The following is a 27417-nucleotide window of genomic DNA, read 5'->3' on the forward strand; positions in this document are numbered from 1 at the left end:
AATTAACGCAAATATATAGACAACCACAAAAACCGATACTTGCTAAAATTAAAAGATTAAGATGGTTCGGACACATAGCTAGAATGAAAAAAAAAGAAATACCAAAGAATTCATAAACACTGGAATCTAAAGGAAAAAGAAAACGCCCCTGAAGAAAATGAATGGAGACAGTAAAAGAAGATCTGAAATTGTGAGTATAAGATTTGAAAAAACTAGCACAAGTCAGAAAGAAATGAAAGAAAACTGTTAAAGCCGTGGGCTATACTTTAGCATATGTTTATATACATAAATATTATAAACGTATGGACGAATTAAAGCATACACAAACTACAAAACAGAAAATAGATTCAATGATTCTAATATAAAAACATAGTTTTATATAAAAACGCATTTTTTATATTTATTTAATTGACTTTCTTTATTTTCAATTATTTTAATAATAAATGACTAAATTTCCCTTAAATAAAACAATCTAATGACGTCCTGTATAATAAATACTCTACAAAATATTAAAATAATAATATGTTGCTATTACCCGTTCACTAAACAATTTAGTTTTATATAAAAACATATTTTTTATATTCATTTAATTATCTTTTTTTATTTATTTTCAATTATTTTAATAATAAAAGACTAACTTTCCCCAAATAAAACAATCTAACGACGCCATGTATAATAAATACTCTACAAAATAATAACATAATATTTTGCTACTACCCGTTCACTTAAAACACTTTTTATATGCACCTAATCGGCACACCTGACCTAAAAAACTGTCAAAACAATTGAGCATCAGTAACATTCCAGGAAATTGCACTTGCGCATCTAATTTTTGGCACAATCGAATCATTCGTTCCTCACGCAAGCTATAGTCGTTACAGTTTTCTTTTGGTGATTTGCACCGGCGCGGCCGGCAAATTGCAATTTTATTTGAAATTTAAATTATTCGAGTTATTTTATGATATAAAACTATAAGACTTGTACTACTTGTATATTAGATGTACTATAAAGTTAATAATATGCTTCGGTTTTTTCATATAATTATTTTATTTCGGAAAATCTAGTTATAAAAGACAAAACTTTAACAAAATGGCATTAACAATGAATGATTATTTATTTAAATACTCTTCTGATCTTTTAAAAGGTATGTGGTTAAAATTTATTGTAAAGTATTCTTTGTATTATTATACAATTCTTCTCATATAATTATTTTATTTCAGAAAATCTAATTATACAAGAAAAAACTGTAACAAAATGGCATCAATAATGGGTGATTTTTTTATTTAAATACTCTTCTGATCTTCTAAAAGGTAAGTGGTTAAAATTTATTGTAAAATATTCTTATATTCTTATACAATTCTTTTAAATATCTTCATATTAATATTATTTATTGCTGATAAGAGTAAGAAATCTATGTATAATATAATAAAGCCTAATTTAATATATAAATAAGTTTCAAATTCGCATATACTCGTTGACAGGTTCGGGCGTTATGTTGAAAATTATGTGTTTTAAAGCCAAACTGTCCACAAAACTCAAATTACAGAATAAAGAAAAATGAAAAGAGAATTTTTATTGATTATAATTTACTTTTTTCCAATTAGATTTAATTTTAAATATTAATATCACTTCAAATCTGGCCATCTGTGGGCAGACTTCTAAACTATGGTTACGAAAATAACTTGGACAGATGAAATTTAGTTAATATTATGCCATGTTTTATGTAAAAATATTGCCAAATCAATTAATAATTGATACTAATGATTATTTGTAAACTTGTTAATTTTTAATACATTATTAACTTATAATATTGTTAACATAAAATTTGTTACTACTGTGTTTTTGGAGATATTCGTTGAGTATTGCTTGGTATTTTTACTTGGTTTTTCTCTTCTTGACCACCTGTTTATTTGTGGCATTTGTTTAAATAGAGTCCAAGGATCTTCTTCTTCTACTTTTATGTAGACATGATTCTGTTTGTTTTTCAATGTGCCTTCAGAAAGTTGTAATTCCATCGTTTATTTGGTCCTCCTACTGATCGTCTTCCTATCGGGGAACCGTCTCTTGCATTTACTACTCTATTTGTTGTCATTCGTCTTATATGACCATTCCATTCTACTCTTCTATTTCTTAAGCTCTGTCTCAGTGTTTTACCATTAATTTTTCTAAGTGTTTTCATCTCTGCTGTTTCTAACATTCTTTTTGTTCTCACTGTGTCAGGTCGTGTTTCTGTCGCGTATGCATGTTGGTATATTTGATGTAAATTTTGGCTTTTATTTCTTTCTCCATATTTTTATTTCTCCATATTGTTTCATTTAGGCAACCTGCGGCTCTGTTTGCTCTATTCATTAGATCTTCCACTTCTGTTTCGAGCTTTCCGTAGCTAGATAATGTGATGCCTAGATATGTAAACACCATCACGTGTTCTATTATCTGAACTCTCAGTTCCAATTTATATCTAAGTGAATTTGATGTTATAACCAACCATGCATTTTGTCTTTTTTGGGGAAATTAACATGTTAAAGTTTTATATTAAATTGGTGCAGCATACGTTTTCAATCATCTTTATTTTGAGAGAGTAGTATTGCGTCGTTGCATAGCAGATTATTTTAAGTTGGTTTCTACCATTTGGTATCCTTTTTTAGTTCAAACTTTTTTTATTAATTCATCCATAATCAGGTAGAACAACTGGGAATGTCACTGTCTTATCCCATTGCCAGCTTCAATAGGGTTAGTTAGTTCTTCTTCTACTTTTACTTTTATTGTGTTGATTTGGTAGATATTTTCGATCGTTTTGATTATTCCTAGAGGTATTTCTCTTGCTTAAAATAAGTGGATAACGTCCTTTAATTTGACCCGGTAAAATGCTTTTTTAAGGTCCATGAAACATAGATATGCCGGTGTTGTATTCTAATAATTATTCTTGCACTATCGGTATTCCATCAGAAACTTCTCAATCCTTTTTTCTTTATTATTTGAGGATGTAAACATTTATTTGTTATCTCTTGGTATATTTTGTGTATCTCTTTTAATCATATTTCTGCGTTACATGTTTCTACATGACACGATTCTTCTTTCAGGCGTTTTTGTTCTTTTTCTTTTGTTGTTAGGTTAGGTGTCTTAGGTATGGCGTTAGGTATGTATTTCTTAGTTTTGGTCTCTGAATCTGAAACGGATTGTAGTCTAATTATGTCAATTGCAGACACTGTCTGCCTCTTCAACTCCAAGCAAATGGTCAGTCCAATTTTTGTGGAGTCCAATGTTCGGTCTTTTGTGTGTGTGTGTGTTTTTTTAAAGAAGTTTTTATAACTTATACAATAAGAAAAAAGGAAAAATTGTGGATTTTTCCACCAAATGGGATATCTCTTGCGGAGTGGTGCTTTTTAAAACTTGACCATAGCTCTGAGAATGGCTTTGTAAGATGAAAGCGCTCAGCTAGGAATTAAAATTTTTACACACTTTAAAAATAATTTTGTTTTCCAATTTATTAATTCACATCGAGATACAGGTGTCTTTGATGTTGTCATACATTTTGTTTTAGCGGCTGATATCGCCATGTTGATAGTAGGTCGTTTTCGTTTTCGGCAGCCAATGCTGCATCATCTGCATAACACAAGATATTGATTTCTTTATCTCCCATTGTATATCCTCTCATTTTGCTACTTTATTCACTAGCTCAGTGAGCCACCCTGACGAATGCGATTCTCAGCTGGAGCTGGTATTGGATTGGTATATTATCTCTTTATTTTAGCTTGAATTTGATTCTCTTTATAGATGTTTTTCACAGTTTTGATTCGATTATGTGGAATTTGTTTATCATAGAGGAGATGTATAATGTCTTTTAGTTGGACACGGTCGAATTCCTTCACTAGATCAATGAAACATACATAGGCCTTGTTATATTCTATTGATTTTTCTGTTATTTGTCTAGAGGCAGCTTTACATCTAGGCTATGCAAGTCTCATGCTATGCAAGTCCGTCTTGCATGGCACATCTCTTGCCTAGCTTGACCTTTTTACATCAGAGATATTTCTGTGCAATTTTAGATCCCACTTTCATTGTTGCCAACAGAGAAAATATTTATCAATTTGATGTTATTTTATTTTAAATAAATATAATTAAGTACTAAAATAAATAATATAATAAATAAATATACACTATTTATGGTTATTAAAAGGGTGAAGGATGTCAACCAAAGAAAAGAAAACATTGTTATTGTTGAATATTGCTGTTGTAGCAAGAATCATGAAAAATAATAAAAAAAGAAAACCTAGAAATGCTGGGTCAAACCTTGGTTGAATGCAGGACTGGGAAATTTGAAGTTACCCCAAGAGTTCTTGGATGCTAGAGACCTTCAAAATTTTAAAAACTTTCTTCGAATGAACGAGTCCACTTTCCTTAAGCTCCTGGAAAAAATTAATCCCTTAATTCAGAAAAGAGATACCAATTTTCGCCAGTGCATTCCATCAAGGACAAAATTAATTATAACTTTAAGGTATCTGGCAACTGGTGAAACGTTTCTATCTCTAATGTACAATTTTAGAGTATCAGAATCAGCTATATCTCAATTGATTCCCATTGTGTGTAGGGCAATTTATGATATACGCTAAAGATAGAGATAAGGTTATGTTTTATTCTGTAATCTATTGACTAAAGAAAAGTTCCCCATGTGCTTTTTATTTGTTTATCTTCAGGTACATAAAACGACTGTGTTCAGCCAAATGAATAAGATGCGTGGGGATATACATTTACATGTTATCTCTTATATTATAGTCTCTGTATTTGAACTTATTGCCATAGCAAAACTTTCTTTTGCTCCCTCTTTCTTTTCCACTCCGCTGTACACTATGTATTTGTGAAATAGTATTTGGCCTTTCCCTTTCTTTTTGATATTGTTGTGAAGCCTTTTTTGTTGTGGCATTTTAAAGTAATTACTATTTAAATGGGAATAAGCCACAATTTAAGGTTAAAGTAAGTTTATTGACGTTTCAATTTCCACTTCGGATATCGTTCTCAAAATACAAACATTAGTGAACTTTTATATTTGTGTTTATTGTTTTAGTTTGTTCTAATCTGATTACAATCTTTTACTTTCTTTACTCTATGTTTTACTATTTTAACGACTTTATAGTTTTGAAGAAGTGTGTCCAACTTATTTTATTTATATAGTTTTCTCTTTTCCTTAATTATTCTTTAAACTTTTTTTGACCACTACCAGGTCCCTTTATTGTCAAACTTTTTTCCTGGGGATTTTTCAAGAACTCTAATAATACTTGCCATCTTCCTACAAATTGTATTAAGACTTTCTTTCATGTTCCAACATACTTTTTTCTACTATGTTTACCCTAAATATACTTGCTTTCTGATTTTTTAATTTTTTGTGGCTCTCTTCAATATTTTGGCTTTGTTTCGCTTTTTACTTCGACATCTTCTTTTTTGTCATAAAATAGACTATTTAAGAATGATTTTACTCATTTTTATATGTGATGAGTTAAGCTCTTTCAAAAAAATATGTTACTAACAGCTATATATTAGCACCTTCAGCATAATTTCTAGTTCTAAAGCCTACAGTTGCTGAGAAAACAGCTACAATAAGAAAAAGAAACATATCAACAAAAAACATGCGAAAACTAACCTAGTGACAACTGGAAAAAATATAAAATTTGTTTGTTATTTACACTAGCAAAGATTGTAGTTACAATTCAAAATATATTATTAGACTTCAAATACAAATATACTGTCAGACTAAAAAAAGATGGTTTTACAATGCTGTATTTATAATCATTACACTTGCTGAATTTGCTGTTTTAGTAAGTCGCTATTGATATTGCAAGGCTCCGGAATATTTGGTGGTGATGGGCGGTAACTTCTTATTGAATTCGCGTGGTCGAACATACTGGATTCTAGCGGTCATTGTACTATAACTCGCGAAATCTAAGGTTTAACGTACACATTTACTTGTACCTTTTTATTTTTTAATTTAATATACATATCCCATAATTTTCACTAAATACCAAACATTTCTGACAAGCAAATTATTTTTTTATACCACTGCACTGGTTAAATAACCAAATAAAATTATCGCTGAAAGAAATAATTTCCAGTCAAAAATGTCCGTTTCTATTTAGTCTAAATTTGTGATGAATTAGCAATAACTGTTTTAAGTAAAAAGTTACTTACCTATTCCTATAATTGTTATATGTTTCTTTAATTTTCCTATATCTAAAAGCCAATTTTCTCATCCAATCTACACCTCCTCTTACACCCGCTGCTAAACACAAATTGCCACTACCCGTTGTACTAGCTGATTGGAAACCATCAGTACTAAAGTTATAATTCGACAGATCTTGTCCATTATCATCAGAAGACACATCGTCGATGTGAACTTGGTCACATTCCTGTAAATTATAAGGAAATAATTTTATTTGTAGATCCTTTTTATTTAAATCATTTAATTTAATAGTATTTATTACTAAAAAATAATAAAGAGCAATAAAAATTTCAAAATAATCCGAGTACATTTCTATATCTATTTTTTTTTATTTATTTAGCTCAACAGGCAGGTTTTGTAGGCATAGGGATTTTAATTATTTATACAATTTACATGTAATATTTATAATATATATATATATATATATATATATATATATATATATATATATATATATATATCATAATATTTAATGTAATGTACATTTAAAAATTTGAACTTATGTTTTCATCAATTTTTTTTCCTACATTTCTTCTTTCCAGACTTTTCTTCCCATACTCTTCTATCCTGCGCCTGTCCGTTCCATCCTTCTACTCCTATTCTTTTTAAATATTCTTCTACATTAATAATCCATCTTTATGTATGCCTCGTCTGCTAGCTGTGCATCATCTATAATCATTTAATTAATCTTATCTTTTTCCATCCAAATTGTTCTATTTAATCCAACGATTCTTTTGACGATTTCCTTACGTTTTCTCTGTTGTATTGTCATAAATGTTAGGTAATCTCCTAACAATGATGCCCAATTTGGAAACTGTTTTTCTTATTTTTATCTTCATACTATTATTTTTAGGGTCAGGTTGAAGAACACTGTAGACATCCCTCTCTCAGCTTTTGTTTTACTTCAAATTCAACTGATCTAAATCTTCTCTAAATAAAGTAACTTCGTTTTTTGTTGTTCTGAATGTTATTTTAACTAACCGCATAAGCTTTCTTGGTATGCCGAATTCTATCATTGGCTTGTATATTTGTCTTCTTTGTATTGTATCATAAGCTTACTTGAAATCTATAAAAACGACATACAAAAGGATTTTCTGCTCATAACAGGTAGTTTGAATTTCTTTCGAAGAGAAAACAAATTTGGTCTGTAACTGATTTATTACTTCAAAACCAGCTATTCCAGGGTATTTCTTTTCATTCTCTTCATTTGCATTTATGCATTCAACTAGTAACTAACATACTTGTTATACATAGCGTCAGCCTTTACAGTTTCGTTAAACCATTCTTTTTTTTTATTCGTTTTTTATCACTGCTTCATTATTATCTTCTGTGTATATGTGTCTACTATGACTGTTTTTATATTTCCCCACATTTGCCCTAAATTCATGATTGGTTTTATATATTTGGTTTATCAGTTTCTCTATGTTTTTGTATGGTTTTTCTTTTCAGATATCCATATTCTTCTAAGTTCCTTGCATTTAATTTGTACCAAAAAGGGATCTCAGTTACATTCCACATGTCTCTTGCTTCGAATTCTATTTACATGGGCACTAAATTTACCATGTTATAGAAAGAAACTAAATTTGGTTTATAGTTTTTCCATCTCACAAAATTTATGTTATATCTTTGCTACATTGTTGGGCGTTCCTTACAACCATTTCTATATACATTTATTCTATATGATGATTCTAATATCTATAGCAAAACTTATTATTCTTTTTCTTCTTTGTGGTTTACATAATATTATTTTCCAATGTTTGCGTTTATATCCCAATTCTATTTTTATCATCATTACCATATTTATACTGGCTTGGTCACCTAGAAAGAATGCCAGATAATCGAGCTGTAAAAGTAGTCCAGAGATGGAAGCACCAAGGAAACAGAACAAGAGGAAGGCCCCGTAAAAGATGGATAGACGACGTAGAGAGGGATCTTAAAACCATGAACATCAGGCAGTGGCGAAGGAAAGTATCCGACAGGGCAGAATGGAAGAACATTGTTAAGCAGGCCAAGACTCACAAAGGGTTGTAGCGCCATTAGAAGAAGAAGGAGAAGACCATATTTATACATTTAATACATATGTATTTAGTCTGCTTATATTTTGCTGTTTGCCTTTAAACCTTACTGGGCTCAATCTATCATTCAATCCCATTACTCTTCCATTATATTTTTTTTTTACTATGATGCTTCTATGTTGATATCATTATTTTACTCTGCTTTTTAAAAATTTTGTATCTTTTATTTCTGTTTCCAGTTGTTTTGTTTCTTGCGACGACTATGTCAAATTTTTGAATTTTCCCATTAATATCAAAGTTTCCCTGTTGAGTTAGTTATTTCTTTTAGTTGCCTTTGTACATCCCTTTCCTGCTTAGTTATATCATTCTTAATATACATATCTATGCCTGTCAGTTTTTATTTATTCATCTTTAGTAACTTTTTTGGTCCCGATTTGGTAATTGTACTACCACTATATGTTTGTTTATGTTGAATGCTCTGATATCTTCTCCCTCCATGTTGACCCTTAGGATTATTATGTAATTTTTTCTTTATTCTTTGTTCCGTGTATCTAATCTTCCAATACTGTGATTGTTCTTTCAAGTTGTTTTCCTTGTTCCACTGTTGTTAAATGCCAGTTTTTCTTTAATTTGTCATATTTTTGACTATTTTTCTCATTACAAATTTTAGCATTTCAGTTTTCTTATTATATTCCTTTTGTTCCTTCTTTTATTTTCCTTCTACTGTTAAAACTCTAATCTTGTGTAAAATATTTTAAGTTTTATTCCATTTTTACTACCCATTTATTAATAAATTATGAAAAACAGCGTAGGAAACCAGTCCTCTCATCAACATTCTTTTCCCTATTAGTGTTCTGATCTTGTATTATTATTTTCTTACAAAGTTAGATACTTAGTTTACTATTACAGTTTTTGAATGCTTTGAATGTCTTGAATTATTTTTCTTTGCAAATAGCGACTTTCATGTTTTCTTCAGATGAAAAACAATACAATTCTGGTACCTGGTTTGTACCAATGTTGTCCTAGACTGGTTTGTACCAATGTTGTCAAGTCGATATTTCCACATCTGTACAGAAGGAAAATTTAAAATTATGTAAAAGATCTACAGAAAAAAATCACTTGTGATTAATTTCAAGATAATTTTGTAATGCAATGAAGAACTGGAAGGTGTGGACACCTTCATATACTTAAGAGTCGCTGCTAACCAAAGATAACAATGTCAGTGAAGAAATCAAAAGAAGAATAGTGCTCGCCAATAAGTGTTACTATGGCTTAAGAAGACAGATGGCCTCAAAAATGCCTAGAAAAATTAAACTGACTGTATACAAAACACTAATAAGACCAGTGCTAACATATGGTTCAGAAACTTGGACACTAACACAGAATGACCAAGAATTGCTCAAACGTTTTGAGCGAAAAATACTAAGACGAATTTATAGAGGCATAAAAGAACAAGGTTTGTGGCGCAGGTGTTACAATTTTGAGTTGTATAGAAGATTTGGAGAACCTGACGTTGTAAAATTCATTAAGGTAGCACTCCTCAGATGGATAGGTCATGTAATCAGACGAGAGGAAGATGCCATAGTCAGAAAAGTTTTTGACCGAAGAGGGCCGATCGGACAACGAAGAAGAGGAAGTATGATTTGAAGTCTATCGAAATTAAGAGCATGGAGAAGAGTTACCAGAGACAGGGGTGAATGGAGGATTGTTCTGAAGAAGGCTTTGGCTCATAAAGAGCTGTAACACCACTGATGATGAATTGTGTAATGCAATGTAATGATCAATACAAGTTGCAAAATCAGACAGATTAAAAACTTTGAAATTAAAGACAAAGAAACTTAGATAAGAGTATCAATTAAAGTATATAGCAGATGAACTTAACACTATTTAAAAAAAGCTAAAATCTCAAAAATAAAGTCATTCTTGAATTAAATGGAAGAATGTGAGTTCATAGACATAATACTTATATTTACAAATATTGAAGGATATGCTTCATTTACTTAAATTATTATATACTAAGTGACTCTAATTAAAAACCGTGTATTAGTATTTTCCCTTAAAAAGTTTTTTTGTATGCATACCTCTATATCATTAAAAAAGAAATGTGTATCAGCTAAGTTAAAAACCATCTCTTCCATTTTGAATCCAAGCTGCACCACATTTTGTGGATTTTTCTGATACTTAGTAGCGTAGCTTCCAGTTAAAAGGCTATGGAATATTATTATAGTTTCATCGAGATCCCAAATAAACACCCTATCTGTTGTAGATTCTGGAGTAGTTGGGGAAACAGTGTTTGTTCTTCTACCCCTCCCTCTTGTAGTCCTTGATTCTGAACTCAAGCTTCCTGATGAATCTCTGGATCTTTTTATATTTTCTTGTTTTAGGGGGGATGTGGATCCTTCAGCAAGTGATATACCAGTAGGTGAATTATCTAAAAAACAAAATCAGAAATTATGTTAGTATTCTAAATGTACTTCTCTAAGGACCTTTTCTATATTGTTGCAACAAACATGATACTGGCAGAATAAGTTCTTTAACCATAATTCTCTATAAAGATTGGTGATCATATTCCCCATTATACAAACTTTATAATATATCAAAAAATTCTAAAAATCATTTCTAACCTGTATATGTGAATGACTTACTTAACTTTAGTCTTATAGCCATGTTTATTACACTTTTGAAGCTGAAAATTCTGAGGGATGTTGTTGTAGTTGATTATACATGATTTGTGTCTCTAACCTGCTGTTGGTGTTAGTGTGTTTTTAATAGTAATATATTTCAGTATTGGTAACCAGATCTTGCTGTATTCTATTGTATTTGCTACACAATTTTTTTTATTTACAATTTGTTTCAATCACAAAGGGTTATTAGCATTGAGCAGTATTTACAAAAAGCTAATATTAAATTTGATTCCTCAGTACTGTGGCATGTAAAAAATTTAGAATTTTAGATGTATTATTTTCACTTAAACATTCCTTAAAGTTATTAGGTAACTGTTGTTGTTGTTGCTCTAGTACATAGAGAGTACAGTCTATTAATATATGTTGCACTGTTAGTTCACTATCACACACATAAACACATCAGAGGAGGTTCCCTCATTAATATAAAATTATGAGTTATCTTTATATGTCCAAGTCACAATCTGGATATGATCACTTGGTCTCTTCTCTTAGGAGAAAATTTCCATGTCAGCACACTTTGTTTGATAGTTTTTAATGTTCAGTTTAAATTATTCCAATTTATTTGCCATTTTGTACTTAAAATATTACTTTAAATCAGTATGAACACAGGTAGTTATGATGTATGTTAACTGATTTTTTGCTAATATTATTGCTTTATGATTGTTAATATATGTCAATGTGAAGATACCCAGAGGAACTGAACTAACCTTTGGTTTTGTTGGCATGTTAAGAGTTCTGCCTTAATTAAAAGCAGGATGGGATGTTTGCTTTTTGTTAATGCACTCAGGGAATCGCTAATGATTAGAGAGTATCTGATGTCATGTGTGTTGACAAATGTTAATTCCTGGAGGATAGAAGAGTTCAACTGAGAATATGGAAGTTTGAGGAGGGAGCTGCTAGGATCTATTATAGTTATCTGTTGTGAAAGGCGCTCCTACTCCATTTGTAGATCTGGATGCATCATGCATCTGTGAAGGATAAGAAGGAAATCATTAAAATCATTTAATATCTCTAGTGAATTCTGTTTGAAAATTTTGGCTGGTGTCTCACATTTCTTGAATGCAGAAAGGTTTGTATTACAATTAGGAAGAGCAATGGTCCATAGGAAGAGCATTGCTTTCACTTGATAAAACAGAGGATCCAATATTTTTCCACAATTATACATCTGTGGAAATCTATTTGTAAATGTGTTTTTATAAACAGGTACCTCTAGGTTAGTTGATACTCTTGAGGGATCAAATATGAGGCTTAGGTATTCTCTCCTGAGTTGAAGGGATGGTTCACCTGAATTCAGAATACATACTTTGAACTGAGCTTGTGTAGTGTGCTCTCAGTGCAATCCAAATTGCTTTTTTACATACTGGATCCAGCACTTTATTAGTGAATTCTTTAGGTAGAGTTTCAGTGGTATAATGTGCTTTTTTGGAGTTATACTGAAGATGATTGCTTTTGTTTTAGTGGGAGAAAATTCTAGGCCAGTAGTGTTCAACCAATTCTCCAATTTGTAAAAGGCTTGCAGTATATGGGTCGTCATTGTTGATATATTTTTTCTACCACAGAATATAACAAGATCATCAGCAAATAGATGGCAATAAAGAAAAGTGCAAAACTTAGAGTAGATGCTACACAATTTGTTTCCTTGATTTTCTTTTTACTACATATTTCTTTTATAAGTATTGATGCATCTTCCCATTATCGGACTATATCTTGATTGTCCCTCGCATGTTTGCATATCGAAATCTACCAGTCTTTGTTTTTAATGTAAGATCCATGCTGATTTATCCTAACATTTGGTGATCTTGAAATTTCTATTAGCTAAAAGTTGTTGCATTCAAAAGGCACTTTACAAATGCAGTACTTTGATTTTTCTTGTGAATTGTTGGGTTTGGTTTTGGATAATATATATCTCAGTGTATTGGTTGGCTTTATTGTTGTATTTATTTCTTATTGTTTTATACTTTTCTGATAGGACTATTACATATAGTATTGTTGTTCTCTTTGATTCGAAATGAACTAGTTAACTTAAAATTTAGTTCCCTCTATTGCATACACATTCTGATTACATTAAAAGACTCAAAAAAGTAAACTATATGAATTAATCTACATAAGAATTATATTTAATCAAGGCTCAGATAAAAATAGCCTATATAATCCAGAAATGTAAGTGACCCTTAACAGATCTTAAAATAAATTAGGTTTGATACACTTCATTCAATAAAATAATAAACACATGGTACTGTAAAACAAAATATAAAGAGAATAAAGAAAACCATTGTAAAATAGGGCAAATATTATGTCAGAAAATAACTAGAAAACAGATTACCTTCACTTTCAGATCCACTAGTGTCGCTATATGGACAAAGCGACATGATGAACATTTAAGCATATTCAAAAACTAACTTTGTATTGCTTTCTCCATAGTTCTAATTGATTCGTTAACACTTAATGTAGAGTTCTTGGAAAATAAAATGAAATATACACCAATTTATTTTCATTGATGTTTATATTTTTAGGTTATGTTTTGTTTGACCTCTTCTTTTAAAATACTTTTCCTTTTTGGCCTGCACCATTCATGTCTGTTGGGAGGGATTATTTCTCTTTACAGAGATTTTTGTAAGAAAATTGAATAATGAGATTTTTCCACCAAAATGAGAGATATTATTATATTAAACAAAATAAAATATTTTTGGTATTCATTAATTTATACCTATTTTAATTTGTACATCCTTGCCTTCCATCACCAAAGTTAGGTACTAAGATTTCCATAACTGGTAGTTTCTTAATTTTTTGACTTCTAATTTGTAATAAAAAATTAATCTTAATAGTTGGTATGTGAGCATAATAAACGAAGAAGTACATTATGAAATTTGATGACAGACTACATTTAGGGTAATAAATTAAAAGTTGAAGAGAGTTTTGGAACAAATAGAAATTCTGAGTCTTATCACCTGTGTTAATTTTCTTGAAAATATTCGTGCTCTAACACATTTCTATCAACAGATATCTTGTTCCTACTTATATTTTGTAGTGACGTCAATTACAATCTAATTTTCAATTACAACTTTTAAAATCCTTCAAAGACATTATTTATTAGAATCAATATCGTAAAATTTTTCTAATGTTAAATTTTCACTTAATTTAATTTGACATTGGGGAAGGATATCCTCCTAAAAAGTGGGATACATTTCGGACACCAAAAGAACCCTTTGTGTACCATACCGAACATCATCCCTGCACATAGGAACACACTTGGGAGATGAATCTATAATACTTTAGGTGCACATAATATACTTACCTAAAATTGAAGGTGAAGTTAATTGGTACGGTGTAGTTCCGAGACTACCACTGGAACTTGGTGAACTAACGTATGGCGAATAACTTTGAGCATAATAACCTGAAGCAAATTGTGAAGTTTGTGAATCTGGATAAGTTGATCCATATGAGCTATAATCCACTCCCTAGAACAGAAGTTTTACTTTATATAAAATTGAAAATCGTATTCATTTATTTTTGAACAAAACAGGTTGGCTTCATTTAAAAGTACCTCATACACAGATTAATATATAATATTAATAAGTTTTTTTTTCAATAACTCTTAAATGTTTATTTAATTTTATAATCCAAAATATAAATTTGGAGGTGAAGAGCAGACAAACGTAATAGAGGAAGACCACCTACACGTTGGGCTGATGACATCAGGCGTATCAACAAAAATTGGCAACAAAGATCGCAAAGAATCGCAAAGAATGGAGGAGTTTAAGGGAGGCTAATGTCCAGCAGTGGACGTAATAAATGAATGCTGGATGATGATGATGAATCAAAACGTGTTCCAAAATAAATCTTGTTCTTCGGCCAACATAAAACAATAATTATTGATATTCTCCATGTTTAAATGTTTATTATAATTAACAAATTTCTGTGACGTTATCTAAAAACATATACGGACAATAAACGTCCATGGTACAATGAACAAATGTGTACTATGATATACGTCCATGGAAACACCATATTACCGCTCTTTAATTTGCAGTTGCACCTTGTCAAATACCTGAACACTCACATCTATGCAGCCATGTGATATCAGTTGCCTATACTTAAGTTTGACTGTATAAAGTAAGGCTGTTGAGGCTTAGAAGAATAGATCTTACAATTGCAAGTAGCGTCTTTATGTAGATCTTCACTGTAAGAATTTATAAGAATAAAGTTTGGCTGAAAATCGAAACGGAAAGATATTTACGTACCTGTGCTGAAAATCCTTGTGTGAAAGACGAAGCTCCAGGTGCAGTGTAAGCTGCGTAAGAAGAATACTGACTAGACTGTCCTGCTGCGTTGAACTGTGAACTTGGCGTTGAGTACGAAGATGTAATGTAGCCTGCACTTACTTTGCAGGCTGGATTTAAAACTCTTGAAGAGTTTAATCCTGAGTAAGGATACGAAGAGTTATTGTAAAATGACGCCGCGGAATTAATGTACGGAGTTGTGGCGCTCGACGAACCATAACTGGGTTGAATGCTGAAAAAAATTGTGTGTTATAACTATTTTAATACATAAATACAGACATATATGTTACAATCACACACATTATATTCTTATTATTTAGATTATAAGATTCGTAATAAGAATCGGTTTTAATACAAATATTTGCTTTATTGTTGATGTACCAAATCTGAATCCACCTTGATATTTATCCAGAATTTCTTCAGAGTATGCGCTTAGATGTATGTATATTATATTAGAGATTATTTTATATATTGTTTTTAAGAGGGCAGAACATCGGAACGATATTCTATTCTTTAGACACTTGCTGTCCCTTCTATAATCTTGCTTATTTTTGTGTCCTTTCCATAATTTTGTGGACTTTGTTAAGAAGTGTTCTCCATATTTGCAGAGTTTCGTTGGGGATTTCATCATTGATCTGCGCTGCTGATATTCTTCAGCCGTGTGTTCGTTTTTCAGGAGGTGTGTTCTATATCTCTTCGCTCTTATATAACTTATATTCTTTGGACGTGATATTTTTGTGTGTAGATATTGGTCTGAATCCGCGTTGGCGCCTCTAAATCTACGAAGTTAGAAAAGTGTCTACTATCAGTACGAGCATTGTCGAATGGGTCCTTGGTGAGTCCATTGGGTGATGTGTCACCTCACTTGTGTATATATCTGCAGGGGAAATACGTACTCACACCATCATCTCTTGCCATATAAATTTACCAACATGTGTGTGGTAGCAGTCTTCTTTCCCAATCTTTTCATTTAGGTCACGAATCACAATTTTGATGTCACTTCGAGAACATGTGTCACAAGCAGATTCCAATTCTTCATAAAATTGGTCCTTTTCTTTTTTCTCTTCTTAAGTTGGTACATGTGCATTGATTATACTCAAATTTAAGGATTTTCGCTTGTTTTTTAGAATACTAATTCTGTGGCTGATTGGTTTGAAGTCAAGAATTATTTCACGTACAGTATCTTGAACTATGAAGGTAGTTCCGAGTTTGTGTGAAATGTGTTGACAGCTGGAGGTTTGTGAGATTTCGATTTCTAATCCAGAAATCGCTTTCAAAAAATTTCTGAAATAAAAATTGTAAATAATTGATATAACTTGTACTAGTCCAGTCGTCAGAGACGAAAATGCCACTGAACCTTTAAAAATCATATGAACAAGTTGAACTTTGCTGAGAATGTCAATTTTGGGACCCCAAAAAGATGCAAAAAAGTTTGCCACTCCTACCCCAGGGTGTCCCTCTCAAACCTACCTCGTGAGCGGAAGGAGAATGAAAAACATCAATTTACCAAGAATCTGTAGGTCACAGAAAAAAAATGTTTATTAGCACTTTTTGGGTAGAATGAACCGTCCTCTCAGAAACAAAGCTTGAAGGGATCGACGATTTTGAATGTCAGTTATGCGTGCGAAATCAATTTTTTATATAAAATTTGTATTTAATCGACGGTAAAAATCTTTTGATCATTCCCCTGGCTAATCTGAAATTTTGCTTGTAGAAATCATTATTTAGTTGAAAATAAGATAATAAACTTATAATGAGATAAATACAAATTACAAAACGCATAACACACAAAAAAACATTACAAACAAGCACACAAAATAGACAGAATTTGATCTTCCGTGGGTACAAACATTTTTTCAACTAAAAGCAGTTCTATTGCCTACAGAATCGTCAATTTTGAAAACATAAAACTAACAACTCTGTTGGTTATACATTTTCGGACAATTTTTTTAAAAACAATCTTTTAAAAACGATTTCCGAAGTGTTGCCGAATGTAGACATGCCCACAAGAAAACAGTATCAGAAAAGAAATATTATTAGATGTTAGATTGTTAGATAAAACAGATCAGCGCTTAATTTAAAACCAATTAATCGTTAGTGAAGGTGATGAACGACTTCTAATGCAATTAATAAAAACACAAAATATTGTTTTGGTTCTGAAAACAATTTGTTGTCTACATTTATTGGCTGTATACAGATATATAGGTACATAAAAACTATTCTTTGTATATGTAATTTACTCACCTATTGTAATAAGAATGTGCTGCTGAATATGTTTGATGGTAATCTTTATCGTAAAGATTGCCTAAGTCTATCGAAGTGCTAAAAAAAGAAGCAGAATCCTGCGTAGATGCTACACAATCAGATTCTGCTAAGCCGGGACTTCTGATCTCTGTCTTGACACCTGCAAATTTGAAATATTCTCATATTCATTTTAGAATCATTATTATTTTAATATAAAATACAGAAAATAATAAACAAGAAATCAAAAATGCAGCGATTAGTGCTCACGCGCCATTTATTTTTCTTTTTTCTCTTTCAATATTATTTATTTAATATACCTAACGGATTCTTGTGATGCTGTAGGTAATCTTTATAGATGTAGATACTGCTTGCTGCAGTATCTTAAACACATCGAGCAAAAAGACAAAAGAGGGAATGTAAAGGTAGTGGGGACAAAAATATTGTTAGACAGGAAGTGCCATCTTGAGAGGCCACATTAAACAAGGAAAGATAGACTCTTTCCTTGTTTAAGAAATCAAATTTAGTTGGGTTATGTTATTGCTGATGTTATTATTTGTCCCAACTGTCACATGAAAGATTATTTGTATTTTCTATTGAAAACAATTGTTTTTTAACAGTTGTTTCACATTTTAGAGTATTATTATTATTTAATTAAAACATTATTGTGTTCTAGTGTTAAAAAAAGTGTTTTAAGTGTATTATGTATTAATATTATGTAATATAACAAATAAATAGATAAATTAGAACCCCTACACCACTGTATGATTATTGTGAAGTGTCATGAAATTTAAATTTGGCGCATTCGCATTTCCGGATATGTCCGCCATCAGAGGCTACTTTTTTGGTCTCCTTTTCATAACGATTAGATTCCCTCTTTTGTCTTTTTGCTCGATGCTTAAATAACGCTTAAACTTATTGCTCAATAGAATTTAGCGCCTTCATTTTTATTTTCATTCATTTATCATTTTCTCTGCCAATGTTTGGGTCACCAGATATAGTTCCTTTCAGTCTATTCTCTTAAAAAATATATCATTGCTCTTTTTCTTTCTCTTTCTTCCAAGTCTTCTTGGTTTGTTCGTATCTCATTCAAAGAAAATACACCTTCCTCTTGTGTTAAGATGGTAAATCCCACATGTCATGCAACGTAACTGCTTCCTTTTTCCTATGTCTTCATCTCGTGTGAGAGTGTCTGCTATGATGTTGTCCTTGCCTTTGATGTATCGGAACTCAAAATCGTATTCCTGTAATAACAAGATGCCTCTATGTATCCTATTATTCACCAATCGATTCTTCATGATGTGGACCGATGCTGCATGATCCGTCTCGTTTGTGAATTTACGCTTTCTACATAAATATAATACATATCTATCCATAAGAGACCGTGTTACAGTTATAATATATTTGACTATTAATTATGTACTTTAACTACAACGTTAAAGGGCTTTTATTGTTTCATATGGTCAATGGAACCGCAAATATCAAAAAACCGCCGAGTCTTACCATTTAAAAGGGTGCATTTTTGAGAAAGGGGTGAATTAGTCCCTATGCACTACGGTGCATTTAGGTGAATTCTTTGCACTTTAAAACGCACCTATATAAATGGTAGTACTCCGCGATTTTTTCATATTTGGGGGTCCATTGAGCCTATAAAACAATAAAACTCTTTTAACGTTGTAGTTCCTTTTAGCAGTTTTTTTAACATACACAATAGCCTACATTTTCGTTTATATTTAGTCTACTTTGACTAGGCTATACGGTTTGTATTTAAAAATGTAAACAAGAAACATTAAAATCTGGTAAGAAGTAAATAATCACTCGGCGAAACTTACATACAAATAAGTTTCCATGTATGATTCAAAATATAGTAGGTACTTAGGTACAATTCAAATTAACAAGAAATACGTTTATTACATTAATTAGTTGCAATTTTAATAAGAAAACTAAAATTTAGTATGTATTACCTTGGGTATCCAGTAGTGACCACGCAGGGGTAAAGTTAGCGGTTGGTATCGACGCAGGGGGCGATGATGACGAAAGGGGATCTGGCGCAGGGTGTATCACGGTTGTCGCTGTAATGGGCGTAGGAGAACCACATGTTGACGAAGACCGGCCACTTTGAGGGCTGGAGGCAGAGTCGCATATTAACCTAAAACAATAATGATATTATTTATTCTCGTTTTAATAAGAAATAGATGTAGGAATATTATTTAAGGTAGATCGTTCGTTGGTAGCATAACTGGTTCAGTTATTAAAGAATTTTGTTAAATATATGTGGTACACATATTAGAATTTAGAGTAGAGTATAAAAGTTTGATCTACAGTTTGACTGTATGTAAATAAGTTAAATTTTATTCTACTAAAAAAATTGTATATAGTCAGTGTGCCTACAAAATTGGCAGATTGTAGTTGTCGTAAGGTCGTATAGACCATTTTCTACATCTCAACCTAACAATATCTTTTGTGGTAATAATACCTTATTATTAAACTTCTTTAAAAATAGTTTATCGGAACACCAACAATATTACAATACTTGTTTACAACCAATGACAACTGTAAATCTTTTTCGTCAAGAGACTTTTTCTATATAGAATTAATGTCACGGAAGTGTCGTAGCTTGACTCCAGAATGCTAATACTCCTGGTAAAATGATATCAGTTTTCTAAGAAGCATGTTTTTATTTCTAAAAATGTGGGAGTAACTCCTAGGTACTTCAGCCGGTTCTTCTTCTTCTTCCTCTTTATAAGCAATTCTGCTTGTTCATTGGCGGATTAATACCTCTATGGAAGGTTGTATCTCTTGCTATTTTGACGACACTGGTCTCCTCGATTCTGCTTATGTGGTTATTCCATCCTTTTTTTTCTATTTTGTGTCCATTCATTTATACACAGTATGTTACACTTTCTTCTAGTGTGTTCACTTCTCTATACATCTCTCAGTGTATTTCCTGTAATTCTTCTCAGTACTCTCATCTCTGCCGTTTCCAGTAGCCTTTGCGTTGTGTCTCTGCCGGATCTTGTTTCTGAGGCATATGTCATTATTAGTCTTACACTGGCTTTATAAATTCTTGACTTCATCCCAGTGTTAATTTGTCTGTTTCGCCATGTAGTAGTATTAAGGCATCCTATCCTGTCAGTCTATTTGCTTTTTGTACTTGATCTCTCACTTCTTTGTCCAGGTCTCCATAGCTGGACAGTATAATTCCCAGGTATTTTGTTTCCATTACTTGTTCAGTACTGATGCCATCAATTTCTATTTTACATCTGGTTGGTTCTTTGCTGACTACTATTGTTTTAGTTTTCTGAGATGAGATTGTCATATTAAAATCTTGCTCTTATGTTAAATCTGTGGACCAGTTTTTGCAGTCTATCTTCATCTTGGGCTATCAATGTGCGTAACAGAGTATTTTGATTTCTTTGTTTCCCATTTTGTATCCTCTTCCTTTGTTAACGCTTTTGATGATTTCATCCATGATCAAATTGAAGAGCATGAGCCACAATGAATCCCCTTGTCTTATTCAGCTGCCTATTTCTATAGGTTCTGTAAGTTGTTCATCCATTCTGACTTCCATTTTGTTGTTTTGGTAGTTGTTTTCGATAGTTTTTATAATATTTAGGGGAGCTTCTCTATTAAATAGAAGATGGATTACATGAGTCGTACTCTGTCAAACGCTTTTGAAATGCTGGTCTATTATACTCTAGTGATTTCTCAGTAATTTGCTTTGCTGTTGTTCATCTGCTAAACTTATCCTCTGATTTATTAGCATTTGCAAAATTTTAGTTGTAAGGTTTATCGTAGTATTTAACAAGTTTATACCTCTGTAGTTTTCTACCTGTTTTTATCTCCTTTTTTGAATAGTAGAATTAGTTCGCTCGTTTTCCATTCTTACGGTATTTTCACATTGCTGCCATTGCTGTCATTGCTGCTTCACAATATTTCAGTAGTTCATTTGGTATCCCATCTTTAGCTGCTGCTTTTCTGTTCTTCAGCTTTTCAAATGTGTTACGAACTTCCTCTTTATTTAGATTGTTCTTTATTTGTGGTAATTTCTGGTGTTTCCGGTTCTAGCGTCGTTTGTTCTTCTTTTCTTTTCTATGTGTTTTGGTACTATTATTAGTTCCTTTACCTCCGTTCTTTGACCTCTTATGAAACGCCATCCATATTTCCTTTTGCAGACCGTAAAAATAATGTTCAATTTCTTTCGAAAAACGTTCCCAGTGATTATTTTTTAATTTTCTTACAAGTGCATGTTTCGTTTCGTTTTTTCATTTGGAATTGACGTTAAATATTCTATCCGAACAAACATATTATGTAGAGTAGTAGTCTACACCCAAATTGCATATAGTGCAATTTTTTTTTGCAACAAAAAGTAGAGGTTGTCTCAATAAATTCCCGAATTTTTATATATTTATAAAAGCTGATATAACTTTCTATAGAAAATAAGCATGCTCATTTTTTTCTAATTTAGTTCGTCGTTAATAGTAGTCCAAAATATTACCCACCCTTTATTAACTGATGGTTGGTACCCTTATTAACTCTTTTCCTAATCCTAATGATATTTTGTTTTGTTAAAAGTTCAGTAGCCTCATCGTTATGTGGCAGCTGTAGATTCTAACCGCATTATGGCCACCCGTACGTTTTGGCAAACATACTATGAAAGTATAGTATTACCTTACCACGCTTTCGGTTTTATGATAGACCAAAATGCTTCCTTCCAATGGGCTCTCTGCTTTTCTTTAAATCGTAGTTTCCGAAAAAACTGTAACAATTCTAATGTGTGTACTAGAAATTGTGTTAACTCTAGGTGATAAATGGTTTATTTAACGCATATGGTAGAACTTCATTTTTGTACACCTGGTTAAGTGATGAACGAAATAAGTTAATATTTGATTAATATTATTTCAATATTTAATTAACGTTGTACCCTTATCAAATGCAGTACACGGAATAATTTATTATTTTGTATTTGCACTCTCCTATATTTACCAGTGATATATCCCAATATACATCTTTTTTGTAGTCGGATCTGGTCATTGTTTATGTAGCCATTATTTTTGTTTTGTCTATTTTTCATTTTCATATTTTGATTTATTAATTGTGGTATAATTTAATCTTTTTTAAAATCAGTCAATTATAACCTGTACAAAGCTATTAATAAAAAATAACCTATTAGTCAGGCGGGTCTTAACTATAGACAAGAAAAACTATATGAAGCAAAGGATGAGTTTTATGACAAAGATAGGAGATATTGATGGAGGAAAGCAGACGCAAATGCAAAAGTAGGGCGAGAGGATACCCATAATAGGGAGAAAATAAGCGTACTGGCGCTCCAGCCCTTGCTATACCCCTGAACAAATATACTATGCGATTCACAGAAAGTTTATGGCTGTTCCGACGTCACGAGATTTCCACTGAATTCTAGAAATATTCCGAAAAATAAGGCAGACTATATAATAAGGGCAATTCAATTTTAGGAGTTTAAACTGATAAATATATTTGTACCGTTTAATAAAAAAACGACAAATACTGTTTACATTCGCAATATAACAAATTATGAAAATAAGGAGTACGCATTTCAGGAGAAATATCTCATTGCTATGCTCAGTTAGTGAATGAGTTATATGACGTTTATTTAATAAAGAGATTTATTGATAGTGAATCACCCGTAACAGTAGAGAAAATTCACAAAAGAAATTTTATGGAAGTTTAAGATGCCATACAAATATAAAAAACCCTAGAAAGTAGAAACGGTATATTAGCCAAACCCTAAAGTACGGAGGAGCTGTTTACTAAACTAACTCCTTGTTTGTAAATTTATTCTTTCTTAGTTAGTTGGTTTTATGCTGGCGGTACGCATTTTTAGTTTTGTAGGTTAATGTAATATCATATATTGTGAGATGTAAAGCCGATATCTCACATTGATTTTGAAAACAAGATCTTAAATAAGAAACCTGCTTTACCATTTGTTTTACCTGGCGTCCTTACTCCAGATGTGATCTCGGTTCTTAATAAGTAATGATCACTCCAACAAATAGATATTCTGGAAACTTTACCGTCTTTTAAAATCATATCTCTCATTTTATTTTTCATAAATTTGTTTAATTTTCGATTCTCGGAACGAATTTCGAGTTTTAATTTAAATTTTTGTATGTTAGAGGATGCATATCTCCAACTGTTTTAAATCTAACTAGCAAAATAATAGCTGTATATATATATTAAAAAATCTTTTTTTGTTACAGCATCCAGCATGCATAGTGTCGTTAATATCGGGTCGTTATTATCGGTAAAGGTAGGAGTATGTTTGTGGTGGAGATTTGAAGTAAATGAAAGTTTAAATAATATAAAATGGAATACAAAATAACTGATTTATTAAATTAAGGTAAAATATTGAAATATTTTAAAGGTAGGGACTCCGCAGTATAGGAGTGCGATTTTTATAACTGTGAGATGGGATCACTGACAGTTTCTGGGTCAATAAGTGTGACTAATCTGTGAGTCTTTCAAAACTCTTGGGTAAGTTGTTCGAGGCTGATCCAGGTACTTCCAAAAAGTTGTCTAAATGAGAAATTTTGATACGGAGAAGGAAATGAAGGAAGTGGGAAAAAAAGAAGCTACGAAGAGGAGACAAAAAATATTCGTAAAAATACAAGAAAATTACATACTAACAGCAGCACAAGTATTGATTAGGAATCATCCAAAATTCTTTCTTTAGACAACTTAATGGCTAACTAATAGAAACTGTTTTGTGATAGCGTGTATGTATGTCAGAATGAGTTGGTCGCCGCCGGGATCAGAAGATGTCCGGAGTGATTCAATTTCATAGGATTTACCTTGCCAGGATTTCCAGTTTACGAGTAATGGATGCTGATATAGACCAGCAGAATAGGAGATATAATCTACGTAGATTTTGTTTTAAAGGTAAGTTTTAACAGTATTTTTTGTTGATGTTAATGTAGATGTTTTCCTTATCTCATTAAAAATATTTAGATATAGTTTTCGCTATATTCAATTTAATGTTTGATATTAATAGCACTACTTGTACACAATCACCTCTCAGGATTCGATGTTCTTTCTTTTAAGGTCAGAAACAGATAGCCCATCCTTCTCCGCCTTTAAAATTTATCATCATCCAAAATCTCCTTCCACCCTCTCTCTTTTTAGCCACTTAGATTTTCGTATTTCAAAAACAAACCAAAGCTTAATTTCTCAAAATATTACTCAACTTTCTTATTTTTTGTTTTCGATAAACAAAATAAACAATGGAAGTCAATTGTAAAAATTCCCGAGTTTTAAATTCAATACCAGGCACAAAAAAATACAATACCACCCGTTAACCTCTTATATCTATATAGAATATTTTTCTAATATTTTATTTACCTTTTGGACCACGACAAACACTTCTATTACATTTTGGACGAAATCGACTTAGTAGAAATTTCACCTTTTTCCGAAATTTTTGGGACTGATAAAATTTCAAACTTTTTTCACTTTTTCACTTTTTTTTTCATTTTTACTTTTTTGCATTAATTAGTCTTAGGTGTGATAACTGATGATTATTATTATTTTTTTACTTGTATCCAACGAAGTTGGTCAGCGTTCTACTTAACTTGGATAGAACCTGTTGATACAAGTTTACTTGAATGAACAGGTGACACGATCAAAGTAGCTTCCAAGTATTGCGCGCGCAACGTCCAAGCAGACTTTAACCAAGTACACTTGGATCGTGTAAACCCGCCTTTAGAGTACTTTCCATTCAAGCGGATCGTCTGTCCAGTTGTTAGTTTGTTCAGTGAGTGTTTTGAGAAGGTTTTTTTTTTAAACTAAATGATAAACAAGAGTTAACAAGGGTCGCAGTTAGTTTATCGCAATCACGCCTTACATTCAAAGTGGTGTATGTTGCAAATAAAAAATAATATATGAGAAAGTCAAACTGATGAGAAAAATCGTTGCGACTGGACAACTGAACATTATTTGTCAACATTGCAAGGCATTTAAGTTTAAAGATGAAGCCCCTGGATTGTCTTGCCAGTGGCCAAGTCAAATAGATGCCTAATATTGGTTTCCGGAAACGGACCAGATTCTATTCATTTTTTGACTCATAGCAAGTTGGCTAAGAAGTCAAAATGGCAAAGAAGAAAAAATGATATCGGCCAAGTGGCCGCCGCCAGATTTAATGATTATGCAGTCCCGTTTTATGGCATTTTCCATCACTCTTATTAGAACTTCCGGCAAAAAGTTCTTAAATTCCTGTCGAATATTCTCCTTAAGGGCTTCAAAGAGGCTTGTTGACGTACACCCGTGACTTCAAAAAACCCCACAAAAAGAAGTCAGGAACGGTTAAATCGGGTGATCTGGCCGGTCAGTGAAAATCGCCAGAACGAAAGAATAAGCGAGCCAGAAATGCTTCATTAAGAATATGTGGGAACACATGTTCTCCATTCCCAATTGTACAACTGAGGAAGAAAAAATTGCCTCGAGTGTAGGTTAGACGCATTTGGCGGTCAACAGCTAACAGCTGATGCACTGTCTGCACTTTGTAAAGGAACATCTTCAAATCATTCACCAAAATTCTGCGTAGGGACCGCTGGCTAATGCCCAATCGCGTGGCACGTCGTTTTGTCGATGTTCCAAGCTCCTGTTAGATATCTTGGCTTGGACGACAGCAGCGATATTCTCAGCAGAACGGCTGCTCCGGAGCCGGCCAGTCTTGGAAGCATTTTGTGTTGTCCCAGTTTCTTCAAAGCTAATGGCCAAACGCCGTATTGTTTATTGGCCGTCAGTTGCTGTCTGACGGCCAGAAAATCTGCGATGAAATTCATGCTGTGCCAACACAACCGATACATGTTTGCCAATAAAAATGGAAAGAATTATTCCGCGTTCTTGTGGAGTAAATATAGAATCATGGATTGTCGAGCGTTATTTTGCGTTTATTTGCTTCACAAATGTCAAAATCGAATTGACATTTGGAGCAATTTGTAAAAGGTATAGCGTTTTCCAATAGGGTGATTACTTTTGCTCCCCCCCTGTTATATTCCAAAATGGTAGCTAAGTCCTCTTAATTTTAGAAAATTGAAACTCAAAAATATAATGACAATATACACTCACCGACACAATTAACCGCCCATCTATATCATGTGTCACTTTTTTTATATTACCTATGGCTTATCAACTGTTTCGTGTTCTCTCAAGTGGGTACGCTGGAAAAAATTAAACACTAATATCCTTAGTTTGCTTCCTAAATTTGTGTGATCAAAGGGTTTTTGGAATGTAATCGTTGTACGACATTGTTTCAATTGTGTTAACCGTGTTAATATTTCCTGTTATAGTGTGCGAATATTGTTTAATTTGAGATTTTAATGTTTGCTTATTGTTTGTGACTATAAAAAATGCCACTCGTTGCAACTGATGGAGCTAGGGCAGTGGCTTTAGCTGATTCTGAGTACGACCAACGTCGTATCTCTCGTACACTCGATGTACCCCGAACTACGGTACGGGATGCTATCAGACGATTTCGGGAGACAGGTTCATACAACCGCATGTCAGGTCAAGGCCGACATATACGCACTGCAATTCATGATGGCCGCTTCATTGTCAGCAACGTGTTGAGAAATCGCTTTAAGGTAAGAAATGTTAGTGTGAGTGAACGTACCATTAGAAGAACAGTGACGGAAAGAAATTAAATGACATTCCGTTCAGCTCGCGCCCCCCATCTGCTACCACAACACCGTAGAGCTAGACTTGGTTTTGTGCGAGAATATGCTGAGTGGACTGTGGCGTAATGGAAGAAAATACTGTTCTCAGATGAGAACAGAATAGCCTTAGGAGGTCCAGATAAACGTCAGTGTGTCTACAGGAGTCAAAATGAAAGATTTCTCTATGCACTATAACCGAAACAGCGGTTCACCGAACAGGGACAATAATGATTTACGGATGTATTTCTTACAAAGCTCGTACTGATCTTGTGTTCGATAGAGACAGTGTGAATG

The 27417-nt window shown here is 32.3% G+C and overlaps 1 protein-coding gene across 1 annotated transcript in view; it reads right to left on the reverse strand.

The window, feature by feature from the left end:
- Positions 1 to 27417, reverse strand: part of eya (eya transcriptional coactivator and phosphatase 2) — a 179324-nt gene that overhangs the window by 6683 nt on the left and 145224 nt on the right. Inside the window, exons 3-8 of the mRNA XM_072541267.1 lie at positions 19396 to 19580; positions 17435 to 17594; positions 15152 to 15422; positions 14206 to 14368; positions 10308 to 10657; positions 6181 to 6398 (exon numbers count right to left, since the gene is read on the reverse strand). Coding sequence (XP_072397368.1) covers positions 6181 to 6398; positions 10308 to 10657; positions 14206 to 14368; positions 15152 to 15422; positions 17435 to 17594; positions 19396 to 19580 — 1347 coding nt within the window. The remainder of the gene's footprint in view (positions 1 to 6180; positions 6399 to 10307; positions 10658 to 14205; positions 14369 to 15151; positions 15423 to 17434; positions 17595 to 19395; positions 19581 to 27417) is intronic.

The sequence above is a fragment of the Diabrotica undecimpunctata genome, chromosome 8, assembly GCF_040954645.1.
Source record: "Diabrotica undecimpunctata isolate CICGRU chromosome 8, icDiaUnde3, whole genome shotgun sequence".
NCBI classification, from domain to species: Eukaryota; Metazoa; Arthropoda; class Insecta; order Coleoptera; family Chrysomelidae; genus Diabrotica; species Diabrotica undecimpunctata.